This window comes from Ranitomeya variabilis, chromosome 8, assembly GCF_051348905.1.
Source record: "Ranitomeya variabilis isolate aRanVar5 chromosome 8, aRanVar5.hap1, whole genome shotgun sequence".
Taxonomy (NCBI): Eukaryota; Metazoa; Chordata; class Amphibia; order Anura; family Dendrobatidae; genus Ranitomeya; species Ranitomeya variabilis.
Genome location: NC_135239.1, coordinates 109,831,372 through 109,850,424, shown reverse-complemented (window position 1 = coordinate 109,850,424; position 19,053 = coordinate 109,831,372). Strand labels below are relative to the sequence as shown.

Here is a 19,053-nt window from a genome sequence, read left to right as displayed (position 1 = left end):
ATTAGAAGCATTCTCACACAAAACACTAGTGCTGATAAGTACCGCTTGCCTTTATGACAAACACACTTTAAGGGTATGTGTCCATGTTCAGGAAATGCTGAGTTTGACGCAGCGTTGAGCAGCATGCATAAAAAACGCAGCGTCCAGATGTTACAGCATAGTGGAGGGGATTTCATGAAATCCTGTCTCCACTATGCAGTAAAAGACGCATGCGGCACACCCGAGAACACTCACATGCGGCGCGTCTTTTAAGAACGCAGCATGTCCTTACATTGCAGAAAAAACTCAAGGACAACGCAGGTGACCTGCCAGTGACCTTAGGTGCAGATTTGGTCAGGATTTTACCTGCATAAAATCCTGACCAAATCCTGAAGCAATCCTGAACGTGGACACATACCTTTATTGTCACTTTCCAGGAAAAATAACTTTCTGTTGTGTAAATAGAACCGTATGAGGGTCGGTTCTTGGTTTTATTTCTGGATAAGTTGTTTGTCAGTGACCTCATGGTACACTTAACTTGTTACCCAACGTGTCAACTATTCAATTGTGTGGTTTTAGGTTTTACGTTATTCACTATGCTGCACCCTGCACCCCAGAGGAAGCCACGGTCTCTAGCAATACAATAAGGCTTCTACTTACTCACTCCCAAATCTAAACTCAGCAAATTGGGGGCTTCTTTAGATGGGTATTCTACTGCAACTATTGAAGTTGGACTTTAAAATTGGTCAGGATCATATATGCAAAAATACTTTAAAGTGGTGTTCTGTGCAAACACAGAAAAAAAGACACAGGTTTTTCCACAAAAAGTCCCAAACACTTGTTATCTTTACTTTCGATTTTCCTTTAGCTCCTATTCCACTCTCTACATCCATCCTTGTGCCTGCCTACTCCATCTACCAAGCACTATACTGACAATCTAAGGCTACTTTCACACTAGCGTTGGTACGGGGCCGTCGCGCTGCGTCGGCCCGACGTACCGACGCATACTGTGCAAGCGCCGCACAACGGGGGCAGCGGATGCTGTTTTTCCACGCATCCGCTGCCCCATTGTGAGGTGCGGGGAGGTGGGGGCGGAGTTCCTGCCGCGCATGCGCGGTCGGAAATGGCAGACCGTCGGCACAAAAAAACGTTACATGTAACGTTTTTTGCTGCCGGCGGTCCGCCACAACACGACGCAATCGTCGCTCGACGGTTGCGACGTGTGTCAATACGTCGCAATGCGTCGCTAATGTTAGTCTATGGGGAAAAAACGTATCCTGCAGATGACTTTGCAGGATGCGTTTTTTCACCAAAACGACGCATTGCGACGTATGCAAAAAAACGCTAGTGTGAAAGTAGCCTTATACAATTTGTGTTTTTTCTTTTTGATCACAGTTTGGAGGTCTCAGGGGCAATCTCATTTACACGTATAATTACCTGCATGTCCAACACAAAAAACTAGCACAAGATTTAGCCTTTCAAGAGGCTTAAGGAGCATTCATTACATGTCAAGGAAAGGCAATTCCAACAGCTAAATAGGAAACGATTTTTACAGTTAGAGCAGTCAGACTGTGGAATGCCCTACCACGAGGTAGTAATGGCAGACATTAGATCAGCATTTAAAAAAGGTCTGGAAGTTTTCTTGCACCAAATGGCATTGTGGGTTACAAATAATCTAGCAATAGAGAATGTTATCACTCAGCTATATTCACAAGGGGTTAATTTAGGGTGGGGGCTCATAATCAAGGGTTTATAGGGGGCAGCTGGTTGGGGCTCAAGTCCTTTTTGGAAGTGCATTGAACAGCAAGGTGGATTGCTGCTGAGGGGAAAGAGAAAAAAAAAATCTTTTAGGCCATGTTCACACGTTGCGGTTCTTACCGCGAATCCACAGCGTTTTTGACGCTGCGGATCTGCAGCAGTTTTCCATGCGGTCTACAGTACCATGTATAAACCTATGGAAAACCAAATCTGCTGTGCACATGCTGCGGAAAAAAACGTGCGGAACTGCAGTGTTTCTGCACCATTTGACTTGCATTGAGTCGGGCACTTCCGCAGCAAAACCGCAGATGTAAAAAGATATGCGGTTTAGCTGAGGATGAAACTCTGCGGCTCGGGAGGGGGGGGAAGAGTATGGGCGGAGTGTGGGCGGAGTGTGGGCGGAGGCTGTGTGCGGGCGGGGTCTGCGAGCTCTCCGTGCCGGGTCTGCGGCCTGCCCGGGTGGTGGCCGGCCTGCCCGGGTGGTGGCCGGCCTGCCCGGGTGGTGGCCGGCCTGCCCGGGTGGTCGCCGGCCTGCCCGGGTGGTCGCCGGCCTGCCCGGGTGGTCGCCGGCCTGCCCGGGTGGTCGCCGGCCTGCCCGGGTGGTCGCCGGCCTGCCCGGGTGTGTGTGTGTGCAGGCATCGTCCAATGGGACTACAAGTCCTATCGGGCTATGCCTGCTACAGTGACAGTGATTGACACATTAGCCAATGATGGGACAGTAGTAGTCCCATCATCCGGCTAATGTGTTGAATGTATAAAAAAAACAAACATACTACATACATACAACATATTATACAACATACATACATGCAACATACATACTACATACATGCAACATACATACTACATACATGCAACATACATACTACATACATGCAACATACATACTACATACATGCAACATACATACTACATACATGCAACATACATACTACATACATGCAACATACATACTACATACATGCAACATACATACTACATACATGCAACATACTACATACATGCAACATACTACATACATGCAACATACTACATACATGCAACATACTACATACATGCAACATACTACATACATGCAACATACTACATACATGCAACATACTACATACATGCAACATACTACATACATGCAACATACTACATACATGCAACATACTACATACATGCAACATACTACATACATGCAACATACTACATACATGCAACATACTACATACATGCAACATACTACATACATGCAACATACTACATACATGCAACATACTACATACATGCAACATACTACATACATGCAACATACTACATACATGCAACATACTACATACATGCAACATACTACATACATGCAACATACATGCAACATACTATATACATGCTACATACATGCAACATACTACACACATGCAACATACATGCAACATGCTACATACATGCAACATGCTACATACATGCAACATATATACACTCACTGGCCACTTTATTAGGTACACCTGTCCAACTTCTTGTTAACACTTAATTTCTAATCAGCCAATCACATGGCGGCAACTCAGTGCATTTAGGCATGTAGACATGGTCAAGACAATCTCCTGCAGTTCAAACCGAGCATCAGTATGGGGAAGAAAGGTGATTTGAGTGCCTTTGAACGTGGCATGGTTGTTGGTGCCAGAAGGGCTGGTCTGAGTATTTCAGAAACTGCTGATCTACTGGGATTTTCACGCACAACCATCTCTAGGGTTTACAGAGAATGGTCCGAAAAAGAAAAAAAATCCAGTGAGCGGCAGTTCTGTGGGCGGAAATGCCTTGTTGATGCCAGAGGTCAGAGGAGAATGGGCAGACTGGTTCGAGCTGATAGAAAGGCAACAGTGACTCAAATCGCCACCCGTTACAACCAAGGTAGGCCTAAGAGCATCTCTGAACGCACAGTGCGTCGAACTTTGAGGCAGATGGGCTACAGCAGCAGAAGACCACACCGGGTACCACTCCTTTCAGCTAAGAACAGGAAACTGAGGCTACAATTTGTACAAGCTCATCGAAATTGGACAGTAGAAGATTGGAAAAACGTTGCTTGGTCTGATGAGTCTCGATTTCTGCTGCGACATTCGGATGGTAGGGTCAGAATTTGGCGTAAACAACATGAAAGCATGGATCCATCCTGCCTTGTATGGAGCATCTTTGGGATGTGCAGCCGACAAATCTGCGGCAACTGTGTGATGCCATCATGTCAATATGGACCAAAATCTCTGAGGAATGCTTCCAGCACCTTGTTGAATCTATGCCACGAAGAATTGAGGCAGTTCTGAAGGCAAAAGGGGGTCCAACCCGTTACTAGCATGGTGTACCTAATAAAGTGGCCGGTGAGTGTACAACATACATACAACATACTACATACATACAATATATTACATACAACATACATAGAACATCTAGACCTACAGTACATACAACATAGAGTACATACTCACCATCACTTGTCACCTTGATCCCCGAAACCAGTGTCACCTGTAAAAAATATTAAAATAATAAACAATATACTCCCTGATCTGCAGAAATCCAATTAAAACTAGTGTCCCGCGACTATCTCCCGTGGAGAGCAGCAGCATCAGCTGACGCGACCGCTCTCCAGGGGCTCCAGGAATACAATGACGGAAGGTATCCTTCCGCACTGTATTCCTCCGCCACTGTAAAAAATAGTCCCTAGTCTCACTTGTGGCACTGCTGTGTGAGAACGTTCCCACGCAGCAATGCCATAAAGTGAGACCCTGATCTAAGGTAACCTCAGTGATGCACTGCAGGAGCCATTGTCTCCTGTCAGTGTGTCACTGGAGGACTATAGAGCAGTGACATCACCCGATGTCACTGTTCTATAGGGGAGATCGTCGTGGGACACTCGTTATTAATTGGACTACGGCGGACAGGTAGTATACGGTTTATTATTTTTAATTTTTTACAGATGATCGAGTATGGTAAGTATGGTTAAATTAAGAATATTAAAATACTTTTTTCTGGCTGTGTCTATATTTTTTTATCTCTCACTACTCTAGGATTAATAATGGATAGGCGTCTTATTGACGCCTCTCCATTATTAACCCGGCTTAATGTCACCTTACAATAGCAAGGTGACATTAACCCCTTATTACCCCATATCCCACCGATACTCAGGAGTGGGAAGAGAGGAGCTAAGTTCCGGAATTGGCGCATCTCACAGATGCGCCATTTCAGGGGAGGCTGGTATTTGTAGCTGGGGAGGGGGGCAATAGCCATGGCCCCTCTCTAGGCTATGAATATCAACCCGCAGCTGTCTGCGTAGCCTTACTGGCTATAAAATAAAGGGGGACCACACATCATTTTTTGGGGGGGTCCCCCTATTTTAATAGCCAGTAAAGGCTACGCAGACAGCTGCGGGCTGATATTCATAGCCTGGGAGGGGGCCATGGGTATTACCCCCTTCCCAGGCTACAAATATTGACCCCCGGCCATCAGCTTTCCCCCTCTGGCACAGAAAATTGCGCGGGAGCCCACGCCATTTTTTTTCTGTTTTTCCGTTCAGTAAGAAACATAGGCCTTGCTATTATATATCTATGGATAATCTATAGATATATCCATAGATAAATCTATATATCTATACATTTATAACTAAGGATATATGTATAGATATATCTATAGATATAACTATGGATATATCTATAGATGGATAACTATGGCTACATCGATCTATAGATATATTGATAGATACATAGATATATCTGTAGATACATACAGTTACATCCATATATATTTGGACAGAGACAACATTTTTCTAATTTTGGTTATAGACATTACCACAATGAATTTTAAACAAAACAATTCAGATGCAGTTGAAGTTCAGACTTTCAGCTTTCATTTGAGGGTATCCACATTAAAATTGGATGAAGGGTTTAGGAGTTTCAGCTCCTTTAATATGTGCCACCCTGTTTTTAAAGGGACCAAAAGTAATTGGACAATTGACTCCAAGGCTATTTCATGGACAGGTGTGGGCAATCCCTTCGTTATGTCATTCTCAATTAAGCAGATAAAAGGCCTGGAGTTCATTTGATGTGTGGTTTCTGCATTCGGAAGGTTTTGCTGTGAAGTAAACATGCGGTCAAAGGAGCACTCCATGCAGGTGAAACAAGCCATCCTTAAGCTGCGAAAACAGAAAAAACCCATCCAAGAAATTACTACAATATTAGGAGTGTCAAAATCTACAGTTTGGCACATACTGAGAAAGAAAGAAAGCACTGGTGAACTCATCAATGCAAAAAGACATGGGCGCCCACGGAAGACAACAGTGGTGGATGATGGCAGAATAATCTCCATGGTGAAGAGAAACCCCTTCACAACAGCCAACCAAGTGAACAACACTCTCCAGGAGGTAGGCGTAGCAATATCCAAATCTACCATAAAGAGAAGACTGCATGAAAGTAAATACAGAGGGTTCATTGCACGGTGCAAGCCACTCATAAGCATCAAGAATTAAAAGGCTAGACTGGACTTAAAAACATCTAAAAAAGCCAGCACAGTTCTGGAAGAACATTCTTTGGACAGATGAAACCAAGATCAACCTCTACCACAATGATGGAAAGAGAAAAGTATGGCGAAAGCGTGGTACAGCTCATGATCCAAAGCATACCACATCATCTGTAAAACACGGCGGAGGCAGTGTGATGGCTTGGGCATGCATGGCTGCCAGTGGCACTGGGTCACTAGTGTTTATTGATGATGTGACACAGGACAGAAGCAGCCGAATGAATTCTGAGGTCTTCAGAGCCATACTGTGTGCTCAGATCCAGCCAAACTGATTGTCCATCTGTAGTATGAAACGACGACCAATGACCCAAAACATAAAGCCAAAGCAACCCAGGAGTTTATTAAAGCAAAGAAGTGGAATATTCTTGAACAGTCAAGTCAGTCACCTGATCTCAACCCAATTGAGCATGCATTTCACTTGTTAAAGACTAAACTTCAGACAGAAAGGCTCACAAGCAAACAGCAACTGAAAACCACCGCAGTGAAGGCCTGGCAGAGCATCAAAAAGGAGGAAACACAGCGTCTGGCGATGGTTCATGAGTTCAAGACATTCAGGCAGTCATTGCCAACAAAGGGTTTTCAACAAAGTACTAAAAATGAACATTTTATTTAAAATTATTTAATCTGTCCAATTACTTTTGGTCCCTTTAAAAACAGGGTGGCACATGTTAAGGAGCTGAAACTCCTAACCCCTTCATCCAATTTTAATGTGGATACCATCAAATGAAAGCTGAAAGTTTGAACTTCAACTGCATCTGAATTGTTTTGTTTAAAATTCATTGTGGTAATGTCTATAAGCAAAATTAGAAAATGTATCTGTCCAAATATATATGGATGTACATGTAGATACACAGTTGTGGCCAAAAGTATTGACACCCCTGCAATTCTGTCTGATAATACGCAGTTTCTTCCTGAAAATGATTGCAATCACAAATTCTTTGGTATTATCTTAATTTCATTTGGCTTAAATGAAAAAACACAAAATATAATGAAGCAAAACATTGATCATTTCACACAAAACTCCAAAAATGGGCCAGACAAAAGTATTGGCACCCTCAGCCTAATACTTGGTTGCACAACCTTTATCCAAAATATCTGCGACCAACCGCTTCCGGTAACCATCAATGAGTTTCTTACAATGCTCTGCTGGAATTTTAGACCATTCTTCTTTGGCAAACTGCTCCAGGTCCCTGATATTTGAAGGGCGCCTTCTCCAAACTGCCATTTTTAGATCTCTCCACAGGTGTTCTATGAGATTCGGGTCTGGACTCATTGCTGGCCACCTTAGAAGTCTCCAGTGCTTTCTCTCAAACCATTTTCTAGTGCTTTTTAAAGTGTGTTTTGGGTCATTGTCCTGCTGGAAGACCCATGACCTCTGAGGAGACCCAGTTTTCTCACACTGGGCCCTACATTATGCTGCAAAATTTGTTGGTAGTCTTCAGACTTCATAATGCCATGCACACGGTCAAGCAGTTCAGTGCCAGAGGCACCAAAGCAACCCCAAAACATCAGGGAACCTCCGCCATGTTTGACTGTAGGGACCATGTTCTTTTCTTTGAATGCCTCTTTTTTTCTCCTGTAAACTCTATATTGATGCCTTTGCCCAAAAAGCTCTACTTTTGTCTCATCTGACCAGAGAACATTCTTCCAAAACGTTTTAGGCTTTTTCAGGTAAGTTTTGGCAAACTCCAGCCTGGCTTTTTTTATGTCTCGGGGTAAGAAGTGGGGTCTTCCTGGGTCTCCTACCATACAGTCCCTTTTCATTCAGACGCCGACGGATAGTACGGGTTGACACTGTTGTACCATCGGACTGCAGGGCAGCTTGAACTTGTTTGGATGTTAGTCGAGGTTCTTTATTAAAACATCCGTACAATCTTGCGTTGAAATTTCTTGTCAATTTTTCTTTTCCGTCCACATCTAGGGAGGTTAGCCACGGGCTTTAAACTTCTTGATGACATGGCGCACGGTAGACACAGGAACATTCAGGTCTTTGGAGATGGACTTGTAGCCTTGAGATTGCTCATGCTTCCTCACAATTTGGTTTCTCAAGTCCTCAGACAGTTCTTTGGTCTTCTTTCTTTTCTCCATGCTCAATGTGGTACACACAAGGACACAGGACAGAGGTTGAGTCAACTTTAATCCATGTCAACTGGCTGCAAGTGTGATTTAGTTATTGCCAACACCTGTTAGGTGCCACAGGTAAGTTACAGGTGCTGTTAATTACACAAATTAGAGAAGCATCACATGATTTTTCGAACAGTGCCAATACTTTTGTTCACCCCCTTTTTTATGTTTGATGTGGAATTATATCCAATTTAGCTTTAGGACAATTCTTTTTGTGTTTTTTCATTTAAGACAAATTAAATGAAGATAATAATTACAAAGAATTTGTGTTTGCAATTATTTTCAGGAAGAAACTGAATATTATCTGACAGAATTGCAGGGGTGTCAATACTTTTGGCCACAACTGTATCTATCTATATATCTATCTGGCTACTTTCACACATCAGGTTTTTGCCCTCAGGCATAATCTGGCGAGTTATGAGAAAACAGATCCGTGTTTTTTTTTTCCACAGGATCCGTTTTTTCTGTCCGGCGAAAAAACGCGCAGTGACGGATCCGGCGAAAAACGTATGAAACAGAGATGTGAAATGATGAATCCGGCCTCCGAATCCGGTTTTTCATGCATTTTTCCATTGAAATCATGTACATTCCCGTTCTTTCTCTCTCAAAAAAACGGATCAGTTTTTTACTATTTGCAACGGGTCAGTTTTTTCAAAAACTCGCCGGATCCTGTCTGATGGATAGATGTAGTTAGATATATGGATAGTTAGGCTACTTTCACACATCAGTTTGCTTTCGTCAGGCAGGATCGAGCGAATTTTTGAAAAAGATCCGTTGCAAATAGTGAAAAGTGATGCAACTGATCCGTTTATTTATTTATTTATTTTTTTTTTTTTTAGAGAGAGCGAGAGAGAGAACGGAAAATGTGCATGATTTCAATGGAAAAAATGCATGAAAAAACGGATTCATCATTTTACATCTCGGTTTCATACGTTTTTCGCCGGATCCGTCGCTGTGCGTTTTTTCGCAGGACAGAAAAAAAACTTTCCTCTGTACGTTTTCTCCGTCCGCCAGAAACAGTTTCTTTTGACGGATCCGGCAAAAAAACAGATGAAACGTGTGGCCATCAGGCGCAATCCGGCGCTAATACAACTCTGAGAAAGAAAACGAATCCGAAGAAAAAAAAACACGTTTTTTCCAAAACTCGCCAGATTATGCCCGACGGCTAAAACCTAATGTGTGAAAGTAGCCTAACTATCCAAATATCTATCTACATCTATCTATCTCATTCCATCTGTCTATCTATGTTTGTAATGGAGTGTGGGTTTGACAAATTTAAAAGAGGAGGTTGGACAAGACATGACATCACAAATCTTTTTTTTTTTTGTTCAAGAATACATCTTTATTTAGCTTTCAAAAACGCATACAAAACCACATAAAAAAACGCATCAAAACCGTGCAAAAACGCATCAAAACCACGCAAAAAAAGCATCAAAAACGCATCTGCGTTTTCTGCCAAGAGCTGCGGATTTACTGCAGAAAAATCCGCAGGCAAATCTGCAACGTGTGCACATACCCTAAATCTTCTGCTTAGCGAGTGTGAACGAGCAGAGTGTGACCTGAGCATAAGTGCGAACAGCGGTAAGTGTGACTTGTGATTCAGTGACTTTAGATTCAGGGAGTTACGAAGGGAGGAATTACTGAATTGCTGTCTGTATTTTATTAATACTTTTCATTTATTTTTTATTTAACTTTTCTGTCTGGTGCAATCCCCATTAGGAAATGTGCTCCACTATTGTTAATGCCATCCAGTGCACATCTTGCCACATGTATGCAATCCTTGAGCAGCCGGTCGAGGGTGCATACTGCTGTGCGAGATGTGCGCACGTTGAGCATTTGGAAGCCCAGATTCTGATGCTAAATATGCAGCTGGCAACACTGAGATCCATTGACAATACAGAAAGGAGTCTTCTGCTCACTGCTCACTCACAGGGATATATGAGGGGGGGATGGTAGGATGGAGCTGCAGTACAGTGAAGCAGCAAGCTGGGTGACAGTTAGGAAGCGGGGAAGAGTGCCAGGGAGGCTAGTCCTGATCTGGCACACCCCAATAAGTTTGCCAAGTTGGCAGATGAGGGGGGTGCCAGTACAGGGGTAGCACTGCTGCAGCCAGGCATGTCCTCTGAAAGCCGGAGGAGTGACTGCTCCAGTAAGGAGGGAAATAGGAGAGCAGGGCAGGCCAGACAGGTGCTGGTAGTGGGGCATTCAATTATTAGGGAAACAGAGGGCAATCTGTCACAAAGACAGGGATTGTTGAACGGTGTGCAACCTACCTGGCGCTCGAGTCCGACACATCGCTGATCGGGTTGACAGATTACTGGGAGGGGCCTCCAACGTGGTATTTTCCGAAATACTGCCTGTACCACGCCAGAGAGGCAACGGGAGATTAGGGAGGTTAATAAGTGTCTCAAGAATTGGTGTAGGAAGGAGGGGTTTGGGTTCCTGCAGAACTGGGCCGACTTCTCAGTGGGCTACAGGTTCTACGCTAGGGATGAACTACATCTCAATGGGGAAGGCGCAGCTGTGCTGGGGGAGAAAATGGCTAGAAGGTTGGAGGAGTGTTTAAACTAGGGATTGGGGTGAGGGTATTCATTTTATAGGAGGGGGAAGATAGTGCAGATAGAGACCTGGGCACAAATGAAGAAATTGGGGGTGGCGGTGGCATGGGGATAGATCAATTAATAATTTAAGAAAGAATAGAGGTGCAGAGAGATACATAAAGTGCATGTATACCAATGCCAGAAGCCTCGCCAACAAAATGGACGAATTAGAATTAATGTTGTTGGAGCATAATTATGACATGGTGGGGATATCTGAAACATGGCTGGATGAGAGCCATGACTGGGCTGTTAACTTACAGGGCTACAGCCTTTTCAGAAATGACCGTACAGATAAGCGAGGGGGAGGGGTGTGTCTATATGTAAAATCGTCCTTAAAACCCATCCTGCGTGATAATATAGGTGAATAAAGAAAATTTAGTCCCTGTGTGTGGAGATAAGGGGAGGGGAAAAAACAACAAATTACTGATAGGGGTTTGTTATAAGTCTGCAAAAATAATGGAAGCAACGGAGAATATCCTCGTAAAGCAAATAGATGAAGCTGCGACTCCAGGAGAAGTCATTATTATGGGGGACTTCAACTACCCTGAAATAGATTGGGGAACAGAAACCTGCAGTTCCAGCAAAGGTAATCGGTTTTTGACAACTATGAGAGACAATTACCTTTCACAACTGGTTCAGGACCCAAAAAGAAGGGGGGCACTGCTAGACCTAATATTAACCAACAGGCCAGACCGCATATCAAATATAAGGGTTGGGGGTCACTTGGGGAATAGTGATCACAAAATAATAAGTTTTCATGTAACCTTTAATAAGATGGGTAGTAGGGGGGTGACAAGGACACTAAAATTCAGGAGGGCAAATTTCCAACGGATGAGAGATGACCTTGGTGCAATTAACTGGGACGACATCCTGAGACATAAAAATACACAAAGAAAATGGGAGTCGTTTATTAGCATCCTGGATAGGACCTGTGCACAGTATATACCGTATGGGAATAAACATACTAGAAATAGGAGGAAACCAATATGGCTAAATAGAGCTGTAAGGGGCGCAATAAGGGACAAAAAGAAAGCATTTAGAGAATTAAAGGAAGGTGGAAGTGACAAGGCATTAAATAAAAACAGAAAATTAAATAAAATTCTGTAAAAAGCAAATCAAGGCAGCAAAGAACGAGACAGAGAGACTCATTGCCAGAGAGAGTAAAAATAATCCCAAAATATTCTTTAACTACATAAATAGTAGGAAACTAAAAAATGATAGTGTTGGCCCCCTTAAAAATAGTCTGGGTGAAATGGTGGATGAGGGAAAAGCCAATATGCTAAATGACTTTTTCATCAGTATTTACACAAGAAAATTCCATGGAAGACAATATGATCAGTGATAACAAAAATCCCCCATTAAATGTCACCTGCTTAACCCAGCAGGAAGTACAGCATAGTCTAAAAATCACTAAAATTGACAAATCTCCGGGCCCGGATGGGATACACCCCAGAGTACTGCAGGAATTAAGTACAGTCATTGATAAACTATTATTTTTAATCTTTAAAGAGTCCATAATAATAGGGTCTGTACCACAGGACTGGCGTATAGCAAATGTGGTGCCAATATTCAAAAAGGGGACAAAAACTGAACTCGGAAATTATAGGCCAGTAAGCTTAACCTCTACTGTGGGTAAAATCCTGGAGGGCATTCTAAGGGATACTATACTGGAGTATCTGAAGAGGAATAACCTCATGACCCAGTATCAGCACGGGTTTACTAGGGACCGTTCCTGTCAGACTAATCTGATTAGTTTCTATGAAGAGGTAAGTTCCGGACTGGACCAAGAGAACCCAGTGGACGTAGTGTATATGGACTTTTCATACTTTAATGACCTTGTAGGGGGAATACAGAGCAGAATTTCAATATTTTCAGACGACACTAAACTCTGCAGGGTAATCAATACAGGGGAGGACAATTTTATATTACAGGATGATTTATGTAAACTAGAAGCTTAGGATGATAAATTGAAAATGAGCTTTAATGGGGATAAATGTAAGGTCATGCACTTGGGTAGAAGTAATAAGATGTATAATTATGAGCTTAATTCCAAAACTCTGGGCAAAACCGTCAATGAAAAAGACCTGGGTATATGGGTGTATGACAAATTCACATTTAGTGGCCAGTGTCAGGCAGCTGCTACAAAGGCAAATAAAATAATGGGATGCATTAAAAGAGGCATAGATGCTCATGAGGAGAACATAATTTTACCTCTATACAAGTCACTAGTTCGACCACACTTAGAATACTGTGCACAGTTCTGGTCTCCGGTTTATAAGAAAGACATAGCTGAACTAGAGCGGGTGCAGAGAAGAGCGACCAAGGTTATTAGAGGACTGGGGGGTCTGCAATACCAAGATAGGTTATTACACTTGGGGTTATTTAGTTTGGAAAAACGAAGGCTAAGGGGTGATCTTATTTTAATGTATAAATATATGAGGGGACAGTACAGAGACCTTTCTGATGATCTTTTTAATCATAGACCTGAGACAGGGACAAGGGGGCATCCTCTACGACTGGAGGAAAGAAGGTTTAAGCATAATAACACGCGGATTCTTTACTGTAAGAGCAGTGAGACTATGGAACTCTGTGCCGTATTATGTTGTAATGAGTGATTTATTACTTAAATTTAAGAGGGGACTGGATGCCTTTCGTGAAAAGTATAATGTTACAGGTTATATATACTAGATTCCTTGATAGGTTGTTGATCCAGGGTCTGATTGCCGTATGTGGAGTCGGGAAGGAATTTTTTTCCCCAATGTGGAGTTACTCTTTGCCACATGGTTTTTTTTGCCTTCCTCTGGATCAACATGTTAGGTGAGGCTATGGGTTGAACTAGATGGACTTAAAGTCTTCCTTCAACCTTAATAACTATGCTACTGGTGGAGAAGGGCAGAACATAATGGACCTGTCTTTTCTAACGTAAGTAACTTTTTTCTGAGCATTAACTTATTTTTCATAGACCGCGCCGTGTGAGGGCTTCATCTTTTGAGAGAAACAAGTGAACTTTTTGATCACCTGGTATTTTATTTTTTAACAAGGAAGTACAAACAAATCTGGAAAGGTTTACGATTTTATTTTTTTATGGCATTCACTGTACTGTAGAATCGAATTGTTAACATTTCCCAGGTCAATATGATTACAATGATATACAAATTAGCAGCACGGTGGCTCAGTGGATAGCACAGCAGCCTTGCAGCGCTGGAATCCTGGGTTCAAATCCCACCAAGTACAACATCTGCAAGGAGTTTGTATGTTCTCCCCTTGTCTGCGTGGGTTTCCTCCGGGTTCTCCGGTTTCCTCCCACATTCCAAAGACATACTGATAGGGAACTTAGATTGTGAGTCCCATCGGGGACAGTGATGATAATGTGTGCAAAACTGCAAAGTGCTGTGGAATATGTTAGCGCTATATAAAAATAAAGATTATTATATATTTTTTTGCCTTACTGTTTTTACATAAGAAAAATCACTTTTCTAGTCATCATATTGCAAGAATCAAACTTACATTATTCTGTTTGCAGAGCTAGATGTGGGTTGTTTTTTGTGGAGAGAGCAGTATTTTACTGATAATATTTGGGGTTTCTGGCATTTTCTTTTTTTTCAACTTTGTAGTATGGGTTTTTGTGGAGACAGCAATGCTAAATGTGTCTTTTTTGCAGTGGTTTTATCCCCTGCCTTCCCCCTAAATAAGCAATTTTTCATGTGTAAAGGTACCGTCACATTAAGCGACGCTGCAGCGATATCGACAACGATGCCGATCGCTGCAGCGTCGCTGTGTGGTCGCTGGAGAGCTGTCACACAGACAGCTCTCCAGCGACCAACGATGCCGAAGTCCCCGGGTAACCATCGGGTTACTAAGCGCAGGGCCGCGCTTAGTAACCCGATGTTTACCCTGGTTACCAGTGTAAATGTAAAAAAAAACAAACACTACATACTTACATTGCCGTGTCTGTCGCGTCCCTCGCCTTCAGCTTCCCTGCACTGTGTAAGTGCCGGCCCTAAAGCACAGCGGTGACGTCACCGCTGTGCTTTGCTTTACGGCCGGCACTGACACATTCAGTGCAGGAAGCTCTGAGCAGCAGAGCGGATGCCGGGGGACATGACAGACATCAGAGGGTGAGTATGTAGTGTTTTTTTTTACAATGGTAACCAGGGTAAATATCGGGTTACTAAGCGCGGCCCTGCGCTTAGTAACCCAATATTTACCCTGGTTACCATTGTAAAACATTGCTGGCATCGTTGCTTTTGCTGTCAAACACGACGATACACGCCGATCTGACGACCAAATAAAGTTCTGGACTTTCAGCAACGACCAGCGATGTCACAGCGGGATCCAGATCGCTGCTGCGTGTCAAACACAACGATATCGCTATCCAGGACGCTGCAACGTCACGGATCGTTGTCGTTCTCGTTGCAAAGTCGTTTAGTGTGAAGGTACCTTAAGACAGGGGTTTTGTGTCTGTTATGCAGACCCCACCGCCGAGAGGATACATTAGGCCTTTGAACCTGACAGACTCAGAGGCCATTGGCTGGCTTCTGGTTGCCATAGCAGCCCTCAGCACCCCATAATCATATTGCAGAGGTGCCGATGGGCTAACGGAGCGCAATCTCCGACTGTGAAACGCCTCAGATGCAGTGGTCAGTTTTTATCTTGGCATCTGATGAGTTACACTGTTGGGAGAAGATCTAGTTTCGGTCCCAGCAGATGCAGTGGGGGAGGGGGTTCAGCTGTGTGTTATAGCAGACTCCCAATGTGGCTAGCACAGACCCAGCGGCTGTTCCCACACAATCCCAGGGAAATACATGTACATCCTGATACAGGACGTGATTACTATACCGGTACTCATATCGCCCATTTACAATCTGTACTCCAATGATTTAATTAATATGGTACCTGCTGAACGAGAACGATATTCTACTGCACATTGCTGTAAACCCATTGGATAAAATACAGCTCTTAGAATGACCCTTTCCACAAATAGGTGCCCTACCAACTAAGCTGCTCATCAGATCGAGGAGCCCAACAGACACCTCATCGCTTGTCACCCCCAAGATCTAACTCTCTTATAATCATTCACACACATGAATTGTCCAATTGACAAGCTTACTTACCTGACGGATAGACATAGTGCAAAGTATGTAGAGGAAAATAAATGAGCAGTCAGTATAATCCTCTCCCAATAGGTTCCTGTGTGATAGCCCTTGAATGTAGGACAGGGGAACAAAGGGTAATTTTGCCACAACACGACCATCAAAACTGAAAATAAACAAAACACATTGCACAAAAGTTACAATATATTGTAGACATACCAGGGGATTCACCTGAAATATAAGTCCTGTAGTATTTTATAGGTAAATCTGTCATTAAGTTTGACTCCCTCTAACATCTTTACATACATATGTAGCCCAGTAAAAAATGAACTAATTGGTACCTTTATTCTGTAAATCCATTGCCTGAATATTAAGAAATCCACCTTTTGAGCACTATGTAAATGAGGTGTTAAGTGCTATGGGTGGGAGAGGGCACTTAACTATCTCTTCGAGTTAATAATGTTCTTGATACCTCCCTCATTCTGATTACAAGCAGAAGGGGGTGAGGAGAGCGGACCCGAGTTTCATTACAAACACACATCAGCAGTTCTCAGGGCACTGTCAATGTGGGGGCAGAGAGGAGGAAAGCAGAGCTGACAAGGCTGTGAGAGCTGCAGTGGAGATGTGTTCGTAATGACATTCAGATCTGCTCTCCTCACTCCCTCTCCTTTTAATCAGAGGGAGGGATGAGCCAAGAACATTAACTCCTTAGTGACCGAGCCAATTTTGACCTTAAATGGGTTGTCCTCTACTAGGACAACCTATTGTTAAACTAAATGTTATGCCCCAATAAAATAATAAAGCCTATACTCACCTTCCATGCCAGCTCCGTTCCCTCGGTATTGTTACTCGCGGTCCCAGGGCTGTGATTTTATGGAATGACACGTGATGCTCGCCACCCAATCAGCGCTGCGGTCAAACTGAACATGTACAGGAAGTCCAGGCTACAGCTGCAGCCCTGACTTCCTCTACATATTCAGTTTGTACGATGGCGGAGACAATGACGCCAGCAATGATCGGGCACCAGGATTACGTGTCACAACACCACATCACAGCCCTGAAGAGAAAGAGTTCCCACCCCACGTGAACAGCACCGGAGGAGAGTATAAGCTTTACTATTTATCAGGGCCGAACATTTAGTTTAAGAAGGGGTAATCCTAATAGTGGACAACCCTTCAATGACAAAGCCAAATTTTACAATTCTGCGCAGTGTCTCTTTATGTGGTTATAACTCTAGAACGCTTCAACCTATCCCACTGATTCCGAGACTGTTTTTTGTGACATATTGTACTTCATGACAGTGGTAACATTTCTTTGATAATACTTGCGTTTTTTTATGGGAAAAAAAATGAAAATTGCAAAAAAAAATTACCAATTCTCCAACTTTTAACTTTGTGCCCTTAAATCAGAGTTGTGTCACAACAAAATAGTTAACACAACATTTCCCACATGTCAACGTTCTATCAGCACAATTTTGGGAACAATATTTTTTTTTAGTTAGGAAGAAAAAGGGTTAAAATTTGACCAGCAATTTCTAATTTTTCCAACAAAATTTACAAAATCATTTTTTTTTTTTTTTTAGGGACCACATCACATTTGCAGTGACTTTGAGGGGTCTAAATGTAAGAAAATACCCAAAAGTGACACCACTCTAAAATCTGCACCTTTCAAGGTGCTCAAAACCACATTCAAGAAGGTTATTAGCCTTTCAGCTGCTTCACAAAAAATTTACATTATTTCACAAAAAAATTACTTTAGACCCAAACTTTTTTATTTTCACAAGAGTAAAAGAGAAAATGGACCACAAAATTTGATGTGCAATTTCACCTGAGTACGCAGATACCCCATGTAGTGAAACATGTATTTGTATGGATGTATGACCAGCAGTAATTGATCCTTGACCATAAGATCCATTAAGTCATCAAAACTGTTAACAGAAAGTCCCCTGATCCATTGGTGGAACGTGATCCTCAAGATGCTCACGACATCCGCTTAGCTGTCAGTTGATCCACGTTGTAGGTTCCGGAACTTTCTCAGATACACTTCTGGGGTTAGGTTGTATTTCCTGATCAGGGCCTCTTTTATTACCTCATAGTTCCCATCTAGCTCTTCTGGGAGGCCAGCAAAAACTTCCAGGGCTTTGCCTGTCAACCCTGGAGTTAGATACTGCGCCCACTGCTCACAAGGTAGATGGTATTGCCGGCAGGTTTTTTCAAACCCACGTAGGAAAGTATCTAAGTCTGTATCCTTCTCCATCACAGGGAAGTTTTCAAAACGTGGTCTCCTTGGGTTTATCTCCTGGGAGGGGGTTAGATGAGGACTGTAACCCCTTTCTATTTGAGCCATCTGAAGCTTGAAAGCTCTCTCCTCCCGGCGTTCTGCAGCAGCAGCCTGGCATTCTGCAGCCTCTCTCTCAGCCTGTCGGTACTGGAGAATAAGCTGCAGGCGCAGATTGGGATCACTTGTACCCAGCTGTTGTAAGTCCATTTGTAAAGTAAAGTCCATAGGCTCCTCAGCACTGGCATTACTGGCACCTCCATCAGGTATCTCTCCTGCAAGAGCTGGCAGCGCTGGGCCTCTCCGAGGTGGACTCTCTCCTTGCCCAGATGCTTCAGTACTTTACTATATGTCCTGCTCGACCAAGGCGCGTATCGGCAGATCCTTGGATTTGTCGGCTGTCTCTATTCCTCTCTGCTCACAGAGGTTGATCAGAGCCTCTTTGCTCTGCTTCTTGTACAGGGCTGCCTTATTAGTGAACAGCCTTTTGAAAAATAAAAATAGAAAAGAAAAACGAGAGAGGGAAACGGTTTGCAAGTATGTCTAAGAAAGCAGTGAGTTGAACCTTGTAGAACTGGTGCACTCCTTGCAAGGATACCAATTCTTTAGTGCAGGGAATAATTGCTTAAACCATGCACTAATAGAAATAAATTAGATCCCACCGTTATGCCACCAAT

At 43.0% G+C, this 19,053-nt stretch overlaps 1 protein-coding gene across 4 annotated transcripts in view; it reads right to left on the bottom strand.

Moving 5' to 3' along the window:
* TMCO1 (transmembrane and coiled-coil domains 1) overlaps positions 1-19,053 on the bottom strand; it is a 114,039-nt gene that overhangs the window by 1,477 nt on the left and 93,509 nt on the right. For 2 of the 4 annotated variants that reach the window (XM_077277249.1, XM_077277247.1), the window contains 2 exons: positions 16,121-16,265; positions 4,200-4,236 (listed from right to left, as the gene is read on the bottom strand). In XM_077277249.1, the coding sequence (XP_077133364.1) occupies positions 4,200-4,236; positions 16,121-16,265 (182 nt within the window). The remainder of the gene's footprint in view (positions 1-4,199; positions 4,237-16,120; positions 16,266-19,053) is intronic. The other 2 variants (XM_077277248.1, XM_077277250.1) reach the window with 1 other exon arrangement.